The sequence below is a fragment of the Corvus hawaiiensis genome, chromosome 2 (genome assembly GCF_020740725.1).
Source record: "Corvus hawaiiensis isolate bCorHaw1 chromosome 2, bCorHaw1.pri.cur, whole genome shotgun sequence".
In the NCBI taxonomy this organism is placed as follows: Eukaryota; Metazoa; Chordata; class Aves; order Passeriformes; family Corvidae; genus Corvus; species Corvus hawaiiensis.
Genome location: NC_063214.1, coordinates 107,708,148 through 107,725,123, shown reverse-complemented (window position 1 = coordinate 107,725,123; position 16,976 = coordinate 107,708,148). Strand labels below are relative to the sequence as shown.

The 16,976-nt window shown below is 36.6% G+C and overlaps 1 protein-coding gene across 1 annotated transcript in view; it reads left to right on the top strand.

Annotated features, from left to right (window-relative positions):
* MAP3K15 (mitogen-activated protein kinase kinase kinase 15) overlaps positions 1 to 16,976 on the top strand; it is an 85,230-nt gene that overhangs the window by 57,584 nt on the left and 10,670 nt on the right. The window contains exons 13-19 of the mRNA XM_048287284.1: positions 2,816 to 2,911; positions 4,340 to 4,427; positions 8,196 to 8,329; positions 8,945 to 9,072; positions 10,817 to 10,947; positions 11,269 to 11,374; positions 14,485 to 14,642. Coding sequence (XP_048143241.1) covers positions 2,816 to 2,911; positions 4,340 to 4,427; positions 8,196 to 8,329; positions 8,945 to 9,072; positions 10,817 to 10,947; positions 11,269 to 11,374; positions 14,485 to 14,642 — 841 coding nt within the window. The remainder of the gene's footprint in view (positions 1 to 2,815; positions 2,912 to 4,339; positions 4,428 to 8,195; positions 8,330 to 8,944; positions 9,073 to 10,816; positions 10,948 to 11,268; positions 11,375 to 14,484; positions 14,643 to 16,976) is intronic.

The following is a 16,976-nucleotide window of genomic DNA, read 5'->3' as shown; positions in this document are numbered from 1 at the left end:
TCAATTGCCTGTTACAAAAGCTTGTTCTGTCCAACCTGCCTTGAAATGTCACAGAAGTTTGCCTTTCCTTGCATGGGCAGAACTGTACATTTCTCATAGGAACACTCAGATCTAAGAGGGGTTTTGGGTGTCCATATTCTCTGGTAGACTTCCATGTTTTCAATTATGTAACTGATTTTTGTATGTTTTTCTAAATGTTTCATTGAAGTTATTGCCATCTCTACGTTTAAAAACACGGAGGGCAGAAGGAAAGAAGAGCCCTCAGCTCTTCTTGCTTCCTTCTGTAAGTGAGAGAAGAGTTTGTTTTCCTTTAAGAAAAGGAAACCGTGGTATCTGTTCTGTTTGGAATTCAGAAATGCTTCTGATATGGGTTTATTTTAAAACCTGCTAGCTAAAACTTCGATTATTAGAGAAATGATAAATGAGGCATAAATGTAGTTTTTGCTGAGGACATAAAAGCATTCTTTCTCAAGGACTAGCCTTTAAATAGTTAAGACAGTTCCATTTTGTGATGCTTAGATTAATGAAAACACTAGTCACAAGTAAATGGGTCAAAATATTAGTACCAAGCAAGATTAGAATATTATATAGAAAGAACAGGATTGTTCTGAGAACTGAAAGGATAGAAAGTATTCACATTTGTTGTTAACAATTGCAAAATGCATTACTACATTTAGAAGGTAGTGTATGTATGTTAAGTTGGCTGCTTTGCTGCCTGAAGGGTGAGAGACAGGAGAGGGAAAAAAAAAAAGAAACCTATCTCCTCTCTATCTGAATTATGCAGGCTGCAGCTAAGAATCAGAGGAACTGTAAGTACAGGGAACACCTGGTGGACTTTTGTCTTCTCTCTGAGCTCCTGAGTCACTACACTGGTGGATCTGGCCTTTCTAGGCACATAAATGAGTGTCGTCTGGGGCCACCTGTGTGACTGCATAAACTTAGGTGCTTGACAAACCTTCTGATTCAAGTACAAGAATAAATTCAGATACCTAATGGGTTCTGTAGTTCAGAAAGGAGAGGGCTTCTAGGCTTTGATCTTGACTCAGATTGCCTGAAGTTTTAGATTCCAAGTTTGTCTCCCCTGAACTTGTATAATTTGCCTGACCAAATAAGCTCAGCAAAGAAGTATTTCTCTGAATAATGTGAGTGGTGGTTGAAATCCTAAAACTGTGGATTTGAGCATAGATTGTACCATAACTAAAGTATTTTCTTTTTAAAAAAAGCAGGTTTTGGTTTAACAGAATTTTATGTGGTATTTTATTCTACTACTCCAATGCAATGTGAATTACTGAAGTCTGTGAAACTGATTGAGCATAACTCAGCATAACGTTACTGTACCATATTAATTACCTTCAGTCAACACAATGCGCAGAAATTAATCTTTGAGAAAGATAACTTTAATCAAAAGGAAGCAAGCAATTAATTTCATTTGCTTTGATTTTTAATCACTGCTGAGGATTAAAAAGCTCAAAGGGGCAATCTTTTTTAACTTTAGTGGAGTTAGATGTTCGCTTTGTATGTGACAACTTAAAATTTCTATACTTTTGAAATTGCAGTAGTTAAAACTGCATATGTGAACATACACTCTCTCAAGACCCTTAAACTGTATTTATGCTAACCAGCTCATATACACCATACATGACACTGTTTATAATGCAGTATTGTTACTCAGACACTGTCTTGTCTATCCTATTTGCCCCTGGAAGAATCACCTTGCTTTGTCTCTTAGTTCTCATGTCAGATACATGGTCGTCTGACTTTTTGGACTAGAAATTGCTATACTAAATGAAACTAAAGAATTGCATAGTGTATTTTCACATATTTCTAAAAAATTCTTCAGGCAAAATTTGGATTTTTTTGAACATTTTCCACATTGTTCTTAATGATGCTTCAACAAGCAATACCAATTGGTCATGTAACATGTGGCAACTTTACTGCAGTCTACTGTCCTGTTATTTTAACTAACTGGCTCAGCAGAGGATAAGGAAAATAGAAGAGTTTGACTAAACAGATCAGGCAAGAATCTAAGAAATTTTATTAACTTAAGGCACAAAAAAACCCTAAATAAGCCTAACAACTTGGCATTATGTAGCAAAATACTGAAGTGCAAGTGTTTGGGATAAGAGATTAATTCCTAGATTTATTTTCATATTGATACTATGTTTTATGGCATTTAACTTTTAGGCTTCAGTGCATTTAGATGGGATATATGTGGCACTGGCAAGACACAATATGCAATAAATAATCCGTTTTTCAGAGTTATTGCTGCAATTTGGAGTAAATATTGATCATCCCCAAACTTGTTTATCAGTATTAAGGCCATAAAAAGAATAGACTGGGAAGGATCTGCTACACTGTTGGTATTTCCCAGTTCAGTTTTATTGTAGGAGCAATGGGATTATAAAAACCTGAAGTACTTTTCAGTGTTTAAAGCAAGATTTTCTGGATAGCTAAATTAGTGTCAAAGTGATTAACTTTACATTGAGGTGTCATCAAATACCAAGGAGTCTGATGGAATTGTGTGGAAGTGGAGGTGAACAGCAAACCAACCTCAATATACTTCAGATAAACTAGTATTTTACTAAAGTAAGCAGTAGCTTATTTATCCAATTGGAAATAGGATTATAGAATATATAAAGAAACTGAAAACTCCTAGTTATAAGGAAAATATATATAATTGCATATTGCTTCTGATGTTATTAACTGTGAGAAATATGTTTCTTAAGTGTTCATAATTTAAAAAGACCCTCTTCGTTGCCATATTTCTTCTAATAGTTATATCCAAAATAATATTTTCCTAATGTGAATTTTACAGCATTTCCAAGTTTGATGAACGATGTTGTTTTCTTTATGTCCATGACAACTATGATGACTTTCAAATATACTTTTCTACAGAAAACCAATGTAGTAGGTGAGTTCAGTTTATGTGGGTGTTGCATGCCTCATCTATATCCTAAACAAAATTTTGTAAAGATTGAAAACCAGTATTTTTGCTTGAGAAACAGATTATTTATTTCTTCACTTACTTTATCTTGATGAAGAAGCAATGTAAACTCAGTGATTTTTAAGGTGATGAGAGCACCCATTATAGTTCCTGTGTGATTCTGATTAGTTTATCTACAAATCATTATGTCTGAAAAAGGCTTAACCAGCTTAATATAACTTACAACTATTATCTCATTTTTCTTTATCTTGGCCATGTCACGTAAGGTACTACAGTGTTTCAGGTTCCCTTATGTGTCTATTCAGTTTGATTTAAATAAGAGAATATAAGTGTAACAAGAAATTTTAACTTACATTGTGTCACAGATCCATGTTACTGATTGTACCTGTAGTCAAATATTTTGTGATGATCTGTTGTCTCTAAAAAGTAAGCAGGCTAACTGAATTTTAAGCCTAAATCTTTACAGACCAAATTCTGCCTTGTGACTGGTAGTTGCAAATACACCTTCTGAATGATGTAGGAGGGAGTTGTTAATACATGTTAGGTTTTGGAATATAATGGTATTTTCACTGTTTCTTGTAATAATTACTATCTATGTATTACATGGAATAAACTCAGGTTAAAGAAAACTACGAGCTTTGCAGAGTGCATTGCCTAAAAGGTAGGAAACACTAAAACTAATGTTACCTTCTCAGCCTTAATTTGGCAGTGCAATTTGTGTCATGAAACATGGTCACATTTTTAACGCCTTATTCAGTGCACTACAGCAGTCAATTCCAGGGATGTGTCTCTGTTATTTAATGAAAGAGATGTAGGAAATGAGATTATGAATATTTCCTAATGTTTTAAAATAATTGTTAACCATTTTTTATAGAATTTGGGAAAAAAAAGAGTGGCTCAGGCAGGGAACTATGGAAAAAAATGGTCTTGTACTTAAGTATCTCTGTCCCAGAGATCTAGAAATTAGTTAAAACTCTGTTCTTCTAACCACATTACTACTTTTGTACTTTTGGCTTTCTGAATACCTGACAAGAAGCTACACATCTGATTTTCTGAAATACTGAATAATCACACTTGCAGTGAAACAGGTACTGAAAAAATACTGAGTTGGATCTACCAAGATTTTACTATGCAACTACAGTAACAAGTAACTATTGGGTTCTGCTACAGCAAATAAAATAATTTTATAAATAATGAGGCTTTTCAGTGTGTGTTTGATGTTCTTCATCATTTAAAATGGGATAAATATGGAGAAAGCTAGTAACGAAAGAAACCTGTGAACATGTTAGTCAGTTTATTAGCTTGAAAGCAAAACCCAGCTTGCAAAGAATCTGTTTAGTCTGCTTCCAAAAGGGTATGCTTCTTTGATCTTGTGCTATTTATTTATTTTTTTAGATTCTGTGGTTTGGTGAAAGAAATTTTGTCTGATGCAGTTGGCAGCACTTTGGAACTAGAAGGAGAAATAGATGGAGACACATTGGAGGTATGTCAAGGATAAAAGATCTAAGAACTCTGAAACTTGTTCTCAGTCTTCCCTGGACTTCAATATCAGTATAGTAAAAAGATAAATAGCATTTAAACTCCTTAATTGTATATGAAGTTTAAAGTCTTTCAAAATTATTTGTACATGAGATTTGCATTCATTTGAAGAAACACACTTTTTTTATAAAGTGGGCTTGTTACTGCTGTAAACTGTATAAATCCTTAATGAAGTGTGTTACTGTGTTTGTATTTTCTTGCAAACAATGTAGAGATGAGAATCAACTGATATCAGCTGGCTCAAGTGGATAAAAAAGATAAAATATTAAATAAATGTTAGGAAAAAGCCATTTACAAAGGTACTTTATTTTTTCTAGCTGTTACCTGATACCATTACTACTCCAGGTAATTTCATTTGACAGGCTTCTGTCCCAGAGATATTGCAGGTATTTAGGATCAGGTTAATACACTGTGCTTTTTTCTTATCACATTAACATGCATGTTAGGAATCCAGTAGCTGTAGGCTTTCTTTATAATTAGTACAGAGAGGAAAAAAGGAAAAACAACAAACTTGGAAAGGGTTATTCACATTTTATGGGGCCTCAGGTTGGGATAGGTGAATCCATGTCTTCATAAGACAGAGTGACTCATAGCAAATGTCCACATTTGTAGCGTTAAATACATACCCTGTATTTATTAGTCTTCTTTTATTTGCTTTGAAATATGAAAAGCCACCATATAAAGTAGATTGTAAGTTTTATTTGTGGTGAAGCAAATTTAATCAATCTGATTAATGAGCATGAAAACCTTCCTGTGGCTTGTTTGAGCTGGTCATCTTTCTGATTGTGTCTCATTCCAGCAATTCTCTTAGGCTGATGATTCAGAGCAGCTCCTCATGGTAGTGAGCATTTTATAGGACTTGAGGCTTCAGGGGAGGAAAAAGAAAATATAAAACTCTCTGCTATACTGTTGAATGTAGTTGCATATAGTGGGAAAGATGAGTTTTTGCATTAGAGTTTGTTTATTTGTTTATTTGGCCACAGAATTCTTTCCTCAAGTGAAAAGGACAAATGCACACATCTGTTGAGCCCAGTTTAATACATACATGTGTGGTCTTGACACAGCTTCAGGGCTCTGCCTTGGTACAGACAGGGTATTACCTAGCTGCAGATTTTTGTATTACATAATTATGTAATCAGCTAATAGCAGTACAATCTCCATGCAGCACAGTCTGTTCAGTTGTATAACAGTCTCTCAGAGGATGTGAGCTCACCATGGCTTGAGCCTTTTAAAAACTGAACTGAAAAAATCTCTTGACAATGCGTAGCAGGAAACAATCCTGCATGAATGAATGACGCATGGAGATGTGACTACAGAAACTAATTTTAAATCTTTAAGCTATGTCATCCTACCTATCTTGAAGTTTTCACAATTGTCACCTTGTACTTACTGTCTTAGGTTGGGACACTAAAACAGAAATCAGGATTTCTGAAGGAGACAATTAATTAGTTTAGTGTATAAATGAATGAAGACACTTAATGCCTTCCTGAAGCTTGAGATGCTACATTTAAGAACTGACAACAAGGAAAATTCAGCTTTGTATGGTCTTGATGGGCTTGACTAGCACAGAAAAATCAGTTCTTACTGTTGATAAAATAACTGTTTCTATTTGGGGAAGAGGAAGAAATAACCTGCTGCAAAGTCTGGGGGAAGAAAATCTTATTTCACTCAGAATCCTTATCAGAATGTTGTCACAAGGGGTTGTATATTTTATATATAAACTGCAGCCTAGTTTTACAGCTAGCAAGTATTTTGAAGGAGTGTGAATGTTGCAGTTCATTCTGCCTTAGGGTATTCCCTTCTGTATATTAATATGAAAAAGTGCCTATTACTTTAAGAGTACCTGCTGTACCCCAAATAGCATATTCTAGAGAACACTCTGCACTACAGAAGGTCAGATATAAACACTTGTTTACTTTTACCTAATGGTTGGCTTTCATAAGGTCAGATATAAACACTTGTTTACTTTTACCTAGTGGTTGGCTTTCATAGCCAGTGGATCACTTATTCAGACTTTTGGCAACCTGCAGTGGTTTATTCAGTATTTGTAGCTCTTGGGACAAGAAGAGGCAAATATAAAGTGGCATCAAGTATATGCAAGTCTATTAAACTGTCTACTAACTAGCACTGAACTCTGAATTCCAACGATTTTCATGTATCATGGGACTGAGACAGGAGGACATAGGTTTCTTCATGTAAACGGTTGGCTTAGGACCAGTCTGTTGCAGATGGAGTTGCTGTCAATCCTAAATTCTGCAATGTGACTGCTGTCTTTTTTCTGCACAGTTTTATGTCATATGATAGTGTGAAAGCTGGATATGCTCCTACCAAAGAACCTGACAAGTTTTGCATATGGCGTTTTGGGTCAGTTATGCCTATTTTGTAATGAGATTATGTTGTGAGCTGTGAAGTGCTGAAATGCAGTAAATGAAACTGTGCTAAAGCTGTGCTCGCTCCAGTTCAGTTCCACTGAGCAGAATATGCTGTTAGGATAAATGACAGACGGGTTTCCTTTAGCACATTCCGTACAGCAGCATGAAACTTGCTGTCTTTGCCGAGGTGAAGAGGAGGAATGTCAGTGACACGTGGACACTGCAGCAGCAGAGCTGCCATGTGAACTGGGAAGGCACTTCAAAGAAATATCCCAAGGTTGTATCAGAGAGTTGTATTGGACAACGCAGAAAAGGTGGTTGACAGAAAAGTTAGTAGTTATGTCTGTTGTAAAAAGGTTTGTTGTTTGTTTTTTTAATAGGGCAATCACATGAAGCCACAGAGAATACCCTGCAGTTTTCCCATAGGGGACATCCTCTTGTATGTGGGAAGATACGAGGGGAGGTCTGTGTACTCCTGACAATATCTGAGACTGTGAAACTGTCCAGTTCCTTCCCTCCTTTATCAGTTCCCTGATTTGAATCATGGATGTGCTGTTCAACCCAACTTCCATAAGAAATTTGGTTTAATATAGTGTCTGGGGTACACTTTCATTAAGCATCATTCACTCCTTTAGAGTAGGAGAGCTCTGTCACAAGGTCACTATATGGGACAGGACCATGAGGTGGTGTAAATTAGTGTAGCTTTACTGAAGTCAGTGAACCAGCAGTGATTTAGTCAGCTGGAAATATGACCCAGCATGTTTCAGCAGCAGTGGAAACCACCACTTCATGTATTTAATAATTCTTTGACAAGATGAACTTTTTTTTTTTTTGCATTTTGGAAAAAGCTCATAATGAGAGGGGAGTATGTCAGAAATTAATTTTGCTGTGGATAAGCTCAAATGAGGGTCTTTGGTCTTAATGTTCACCCACTATAATGGGAATATTACTTTTATCTATTTATTAAACCATTGGTTTCAAAATTTTAGGTTATGTTCCATATATTTACATGTTCTGAAGGCTCTGTCAGTAGTTCTCAGAGATGATACATTAATGGGTTCTTTTGACAGTACTGTTTCATTGAATTTGCTTTAGTGGTGTGTTCCTTGTTTGGATGAATGCATCATTCTCAAAGTTAGTTAAGGAAGATTGTATTACAAAGCAAGTAAGATGGAAATTTTACAAGTTGTGTAAAGCACCAGGCTGGTGGGTAACCTGCTGTCCTACAGCTGCGCTGCAGTAACTCCTCTCTGCTGTACTAAACTGTGGTTAAGGCTCTCTGTAATGTCAAATGTTAGTGATAATTTCTGTGCTGCTTTGTTTATCTTTTCTGCTTGCAGTATGAATATGATTATGATGAGAATGGTGACAGGGTCGTTCTAGGGAAAGGTACTTATGGAATAGTTTATGCTGGAAGAGACCTTAGCAACCAGGTCCGAATAGCCATCAAAGAAATACCTGAGAGAGACAGCAGGTAAGACCTAATTCACTGTTATATACACACTGTTAACAAAAATGCAGGTGTTTTTTAAAACTTGGCTCTTCTTAGCACGTGCTTCTGTGTGGTTAGTTTATAAAATCCCAATATACTGAAATTCAATTATTATTTCCTCCTAGTATACAACAGTACCTTTTTGAGAATAAAGACTTCGTATTTTGGGGGAAAATATATGTTATATATCATAAATATTACAGTTTAATAATCTGCATGTATATCTTAAATTCTAGAAGAAGACATGGTTTTGGTTTTAGGTTGAAGTTGTATCTCATTTGTATTCTTTTGGGGAGGGTAAAAAGGATGAGAGGAGCTCTGGAGTCCAAGAAAGTGCTGTGTATTGATACAGAAGACACACACACATAAATTCTTGGGGGGCATTTTTCTCCACCAGAGTTGCTCTGAGATCTATCTCTGTGGTTTTTTGAATAGGCAGTGAATCACTCTGCATTTTGAAGGTCATGGACAAGATGTTTGCTGAGAATTGGATTGGTATCCGTAAAATCCATTCTGTTGTCAAACTAACATTTAAACATAGCGTAGAACCTTTTCCTGCATGATGAAATAGTCCTTGGTTTGATTTTTTTTAAATAGGTATTCTCAGCCTCTTCATGAAGAGATAGCACTGCACAAATATTTAAAGCATCGGAACATTGTCCAGTATCTTGGATCTGTTTCAGAAAATGGATATATTAAGATTTTTATGGAGCAGGTGCCAGGAGGTTTGTATCATGCTGAATTTGGTCTGCCAAAGGAAAAGCATTTGGGACTGCAAACTTACTGGAAGTCACTAAATAAGTACTTAATGTGTTTGTGCACTCTGTATGGCTTTTCTGTTGGGATGTTAACTGTATAAGTAATTTTCCTCATAGAGTAAATTTGAAGAGTATAGGTCCCAGTGCCCTCTCTCCTTTCTGTAATAGTTCTAAACCTAGAGAGAACTCATTAAAAGTATTTGTTTTCAAATACTCATGTGTTATAAAATAGTGGAATTAGAGCTGTATAGTCCATTGAGCTCAAGTGTGTCTGAATGATGAGTGGAGCTTTCAGTGTAAGTTTCTCTTTGAGCAGTAACACTGACAGAGCTATTAAGTACTGTTTTTTAACCTCTATATACACAGCATGGCTATTTATTTCCTTGGTAGATTAGAGATAAAAGTGAGATGTGTCCCTTGCTCATAATTTCTAGTTTCACTCCTCCAGCCTTCTCTGCTGGAAGAAGAGGATGTGAAATCTGTTTGTAACCTCTCTACATTGTTTCCATCTCCCTTTTGCTATTTACTCTTCAGTGTTAAGGATATGTCAGAATGAGTTAAATTTTGCATGATTTTAATTTTGCAAAATAAAAACAGAAATAAGAAAAAGGGTGCGGGGGGGAAGTTCAGTTTTCTCAGAAAGACACAAACATTCAAAGTGTAATTAAATACATCCAGGGCATTTAGGGATGTAGGGAAATGATTTAGTTTTTGAATCCTTGTGACCTTCTTACCTGAAAGCTGAGACACTTTGACCTGCATGATGCCTGCAGATGTGATGAGGTTGTACCAACATTTGCACTTGTTTTCCCACACTTGTTTACAGTGTCAGCTGGTGTTACTTCCTGTGCATATATGCACAGTAAAGTGTGCTGTGATTAGTTGCTCATGACAAGATATTACTGAACCAATTTAGATATTATAAACTCTGTAGCCAGTCATAAAAACGGACCAGCTGTTCAGATTATGCAAGATTCTTTGAGGAAACTTCACTTTAGAAAGCTGTTGGTGTGGACTGAAAGTTTCTTTAGCTGAATTTTTCTGGCCTTAAGTAGACCTACTGTACTTAGTTTATTTTGTGCCTAATAAGCGAAACTGTTCTTTATTTCACCTTATGATTAAAATATTTGTGTTATTTAAAGATTAGTTTTATTAGAATTGGGGATGTGTGGATGGCCTATCTGCTACTCTGAACATCCATTCAGAGGGTGTTTTCCAAGAGCTTTCTTTCCTGTCTCTGAATACTGCCAGACATTAATCCCATGTTTGCAAAGAAAAGGCTCTTTCTGGTTTTGATTCTACCCTCCCTGCCTCAAGAAAATCAGCTTCTCTTTGCCCACACCTGTGGTTCATGAAGTGCAATGTACAACATGGCACGGTGTTACCTTTGGTCCTTGTTCATTAAGGGCTAAATGGGTGCTGGTTGTAGTCTCAGCAGTTGTTACAGTGAAGTGAGGGGGGTGGATCCAGCCCTGTCAGAACATTTATTCTTGTCATGGAAGTAGAACCTCACCTGGCAGTAAGAAATAACCAGTCCAGAGCAGGAGCAAATTATTTGTTTTGAGTGCTCTAGCAAGAATTTGGCTTAGTCATAGGTACTGCTTTTCTTTCATGCTACGAAGTTGAGCAAAGGCTTCATCCAGACTTAACTGTTTCATGTTAATTTGGGGATTTCACTATCTTGATACACTTTCTTCTTAAACTCCTGTAGGCAGCCTCTCAGCTCTCTTAAGATCTAAGTGGGGCCCAATGAAAGAACCTACAATTAAATTTTACACCAAGCAGATTCTGGAAGGCCTTAAGTATCTCCACGAGAACCAGATTGTACACAGAGATATAAAGGTAACTTTTCCTTTAATGTGTCTTGTTTGATTTGCTTTTTATCTTATTTACTTCAGTTAGTTTTGCTCTAATCTGAAGTAGAATTTTTAATAGGATTTCATGGAAGCTGAAAACAAAAGGAAAGCATAAACCAACTCCTCCTCCTGGTGCTACGGGAATATTCCTTTGTAGAATGGTGTATTACAAAGATAAATGCAATCTTTAAGGAGTATTGAGATTGAGAATCTGTATTCATATGTCTCCCCTCCCTGTTTTCTGCCTCCCTCTCTCCTCCTCCATCCTCACACCCTCCCCTCCTTCTCTCTCCTATCCAAACCACAGGGGGACAACGTTTTGGTGAACACCTACAGTGGCGTGGTTAAAATATCAGATTTTGGTACTTCCAAACGTCTGGCAGGAATCAATCCATGCACTGAAACATTTACAGGTGAGATCAATCTAGCAGAGTTTATAAGGGTTTTCATGACAGATTTAGCATTTGAGCCAAGAGGCTCTTTGGGTTAGTGATGAAAACACTACTGGGTCTCTGTTTTCAGGGAAGAGTAAATAGAAGTGTGATCATCATAAACGTTGGCTTGATAGCTTTCTTTACTTTTTTTTTTTTAAGTGTAGCTCTCTTCCACTTTACTTTTTTTGGGTAAAAGTTGTTCTTCTAAGTGTTCATTAAGTATCAATTGATTTGTTCCAATTACATCTGGAAACACTTGAATGCAGCATTTATTTAACAGTCTTGATTTTAGTAACTTACACATGCAGACTTTCTAGATGTATGTTTAAAAGTGCAGAAAACCAAACTCAAACTTAGGAACACTTTCAGTTTTGAGGTATTAATTATAAAACCCAACCAACTGCCTAACAACAGTAACAAGAACAGTTTACATGAAAATTTTAGGCTGATGTGTTACAGAACAGCTTTCAGTACATCAACATTGTGAAGAGTTGTAACATTCAGGGAAAACAAAAATCGCTGAGTAAAAAGGGAAACTCCACATTAAAAAATGAATATATGGTCACATAGTTTCTCAATTCTGTGATCAGTAGATGAAGGCAACATGATGTTTTTGCTTGTTATATGGCCTTATGCAAAGGCTGATATCACAAGCCTGTTACAGGCCTGCAGTTTAAGTAAATGATACACAGACAAAGCCATCAGTCATGTGTGGAAGACAGAAGATAACAACCTTCACTTAAGTGAAAATCAAGACTTCCCTTTATCTAGCCGATGGTGAGTCTGAAGTTCCTCCAGCTTTCTTACAAAGGGAGCCATGAAAATAAAATTAAGGTTCTGAAGTAACTTACCTTTCTCAGTTATTTTTACTCATTATTGGCAAAGCCTGTGAATTGGAAACTAGCCCCATATTACATCATGATCTGAATACAGCATATGATGTTTGGATCTGGATCTCATGAGATCAACATCTCATCAGGTGCAGGCATTTTAAGCAAATCTATTTCCTTTAAAGCTATAAAGACTGTAGTTAGAATCAAATTAAGTTAAGCTAGGAGTTTTTTGAAGAGAAGAAAAAAAAATTGTTTGTCCTATTTGGAATCCCAGATGAAGCATTAAAATGTTTTAAAAATGAAGATCTACAAGAATAAATCTCTTCATTTTACAAACCACAACAGATAGATACACATATGACAGTATGTCTGAACAGAGCTGGCTAAATGCTGCCTTCTGAAGCATTCCCTTAAGGAGGTTCACTATTTTTTTCTGAACACGTTATTCAATAAATAATTTTCTTATCAACCATCTTGCTTGCAACTGGATTGATAATTCTCAGATATGTACAGGTCTTTTCTCTCTGGAAAAGGGTATTTTCAGGTTTTGCCTGCAATGTTTGTCTTTGCCATATTTGTTAGGCTGGTACAATGCAATTGCATTCGATGGAAAAGGGTTGCAGTACCACATGGTGTGATGTACTATGCTGCTCATTTCTGCAGGATATTCTGTAACTTTTAAGTATAAAAAGGGGTTCCATAAGGTAATAGTTAAAGTCATGGTGAAAGACACTTTTGTGGCTATTAAAAGTCATAGTCCAAAATTTAATTTTTCACAGGAAGCCACTATTATGGCTCATTGCTGTTAGGGTTGGAGCAGGTACTAAGAGAAAAATCATTCTCTTTGCCTGTATTTTACATACTCCTTAGTGACTTGTTAGTAACTGATTGTCAGTAGAAATTATATATGGAGAAAGGTATCTTAAGAAAAGTCACCATACTGTAATGAAAGGAGGTAACTCTTTCCTTGTGCCCTTCTTCTTTGTTCTCTTGCAAGTTTTCAGCCCTGTTTGTACCTTTGAGATGTAATTTGCCATGTGAATAAATACTTAATTTATCATTTTGGATTTAAAATCAGTAAACAGGTAGCTATACCCCAGAGGGCTTTAAAAGGTCTCTAGCAATTTGTTTTTATTCCATAACTCAGTACATAAACCCTAGATTTTAGGCATTATGTAATAAAATCACATGGTTTGAAGAATCAGACTTCTGGTGGTTTAAACATTATATCCCTCTATTCAAGACACACAGCCTGAGGGCAAAGCTGTGGCTTGAACTTTCGTTCTGCAGCAGTCACATTCAATGAACATTTGATACCCTTTTATCTTCACCATATGTCCATTACTTGATAGTTCACAGTTCTACCACAGTGTAGTTTTATTGCATTCTTTAGAAGAAAAATAATTTAATTTAAAGATGTCATAACAGAGCTGGTAGAAATTCAGGTGGAGAAAGAACTGTAGTGTTTGAAACACTCTGAACATACAGAGGTTTCTGCTGGGGGTGTGGACTTCCTGTAAGGATCTCATTAGCTGTTAGTGAGTGGTTCAGTAACAGTGATACCAAATTGACCATCTTTTATTTAATTTTTTTACTGTGCTGTTCTTTATCAGTGTTACTACTAGTATTACACTCAGATTGTCTACAGACAGGATCTTATTTGGTCAATATTTATAGCTTTTAAAATTCTAAATTATGGGGTTTGGGTTTTTTTTGCTAACCTTAGATGTCAGAAATCCCAAGCACATCCAAGGCATCCTGGAATTCTAGACAAATTATGATGGGTTCTCTTATTTATTGCCCTATATTTACAAAATTAGCTTTTTTTCAAACTAAGTCTTTGAAATTCCGTGTCACTAGTGTTCTCATTATTGGCATAAAATACAAAAAATTATTCTCATGAAGACTATCTGTCACTTCTCAGATTTTGTCATCTCTTACCTGCATAATCTTTAAAAGTTGGTGTCTGCAAAAATTGTTGATATAATTTTATCTTCTGAGGATGCTATTGGATTGTGGTGAATAGATGTTCAGCAATTTGAAACCTTGTGTTAGAAAGGAGAGGCAAAAAGATAGTTTATAAACTAAGATGTTAAAACATGAGGTTTATGTCTAGTTTTCAGTGCTGATAGGGGAAATTGAACATTTTGGCTATACAGGTCGCATTTGACAATTTTTGGCTTGCTGAGTGTTGTGTTAATCCTCTTTAATAAGAATGAAGACTATACACTTGACTGCTCTTTTTGTCCTGACCAGGAACCTTGCAGTACATGGCTCCAGAAATCATCGATAAAGGACCACGAGGATATGGTGCTCCAGCTGACATCTGGTCACTGGGCTGTACCATTATTGAGATGGCAACAGGCAAACCTCCATTTCATGAACTAGGGGAGCCTCAAGCTGCAATGTTTAAAGTAAATACAGCTTTTTTTGCTTTACAGTTGATGAATTTTCAAATATGGCTTAATTTTATAAAATTAATTTGTAGTAACATTGTGTTACATGGGTTGTTTTGCACAAAGCCATAGTCTGATCTGTGTTTTTAACTCACTGGAAGATCCTTCCCTTTTCTAAGCTGTATTGCTTTAGGGGGTGATCAGTTATTTTTGTGCTGGAAATAGGTCATGACTCAGAGCAGCAATCTGAAAAATGAGTGAAGACTTATGAAAACTAGTATTATGTCTTTTTTCATCTCCTTGGTTTATGATTTCCTTCTTGTGAACAGTCTCCCCAATAATGACAAACAAGGTATTTCTGTACCTTGAAGTAATTTTTGTAAGCTTCCTTCCCAAAGAAAAATCTTTCAAAGGCCCAGTCTCTGCAACATGGATGCAGGAAGATGTGATGGAAAAGGGTAGGAGAATAGCTTTGCAGGATTTCCAGTATGTATTAAAGGAGTAAAATACTCTGTATTTTGCATTCCAAGTCCTTCAGGTCAGACCTACCTCCTCAGTAAGCTGTTGTCTCTACTACTATGTTTCTCTTAGTGTGTCTGTTTTCAAATGCACAAATTAACAGTTGAGAATTCTTCAGGTCATTTTGATAATAAAGTTTAAGAAAAGTAACTTGTTCTAGCTCTGTAACTGACAGGAATGTAACAGCTATGATGTGTTAAATAAGTAGGCTGAAGTTCTTCCGCTGGCTTGCAATAGACCTTTAGTAAAGCACTTAAGTTTTCACTTATGCTTCAGAATTCTCATTCTTACAGTGGGGAAAATATCCCATCCATAACCCAGCAAACTGCTTTAAATTACCAGTGTTGTAATTTTTTCATGTATCTTGTTGAAAGCCACTATGTGAGCATAAGAATCATCGTTAACAGAACCATGGTGGCAAAATCAGATCTTTATCAATAGGTATAGAAATCTGGGTTGCAGGTCAGCATGATATGTAATGCCATATGTCATACTGGGCCTGTGAGTTGTCCCGTGCATCACAGCTAAAAGGCAAAGAAAAGGGTGATTATGGGTTTTGATGCAGTTATTTCAGTGGTATAATATGTCACCTTGGTGCTGTCAACTTGTGACACACCTCAAAAGAAGCTGTCTGGGTGACCATGGTTTGGCTCACTAAAGTGTTCCTGAGGGAGCCATGGAAAGAGACGTTTTCCCACATCACTCTAAATGTCAGATACAATTCTGTTGGCAGATGCCTTTTCATCTTATATACCTGGCATGTAGTTGAACTGTTCAGTGAATTACACATCTTATTTTTCAGCACAGTTTATTTGAACGCTTAGGTAGTGCTGGTTCAGTTCTGGGGGCTTGATGAGCTCTGTGCAGGTTCACAAGGTGAGCTCTGGCAGGATCGTGCTTGTCCTACCTACTGCTGAGAACCACTTCCAGGCCACAGAGCTGTGCTCTGAAGTCTCAAGGTTAGCATTTTTTAAAATACATTTTTTGCCTTTTTTTTCTTCAAGGATGTGGAAAAGTTTTTTAGCATTCTTACTGCAGACTGTGTTAATGTACTACAGGCAGGCATTTGGTTTTGTTTCCTGTTTCTTGGCTCTGCTGGGACCTGTTTGGAGCTGCATCTTGCTAGGCACCATAGATTACAAACCATGTTTTCTTTTTCTGTGCAATGAAAGTGAGCAAGCTGGAAGCTGGTTTTGAAGCAGGCTGGCTGGATGAGCATGTAAAAAGAAGTCTGGCAAACTTGGAATATTGAACTTTTGAGGTCCCCACCTCCACACATGAATGCTCTGTTGTGCATAGGGCAGGTGAGGAAAGGTCTAAGTCTCCCTGTGCAGTCTCTTTAGAAATTGCAAATGACCAAAGAATTGGGCCAAGGAGAGAAAAGGGCCTATAGTAAACCAAGAAGTGGATAGGTCCTGGCTGGGTGTGCATTGTATGGTATTTATTCTATGAGCATAGAATGTGTGCATCTGTGTCTGTGTCAAAAGAGCGCAAACAAATGACATTCAGTGGAGACAAAATACACTTATGTTGCCACAGAATTTGCAGGTGATTGCGACAAAACTTATTCCCCTTGAGCAACAGGGATTAAAATAAGATCAGAGACAATCTTTGAAACTTCCTGGTCCTGGTTTGGAATTTTCCTAAATTTTTTAGTGCATAAGAATGAAACCTGGCACCAGAGTCCTGCCAGTTTTTGACACTGAGTCTTGAATGTGCTTAGAGTCATGGTTTGGAAGGCCTTAAAGCCCTATTAGCATTTTATTACTGCACTGTCATTCAAACCAAAGCAGGACTGCTCAGCATTTTTTGCTTCATCTTGCATTGAAGCTG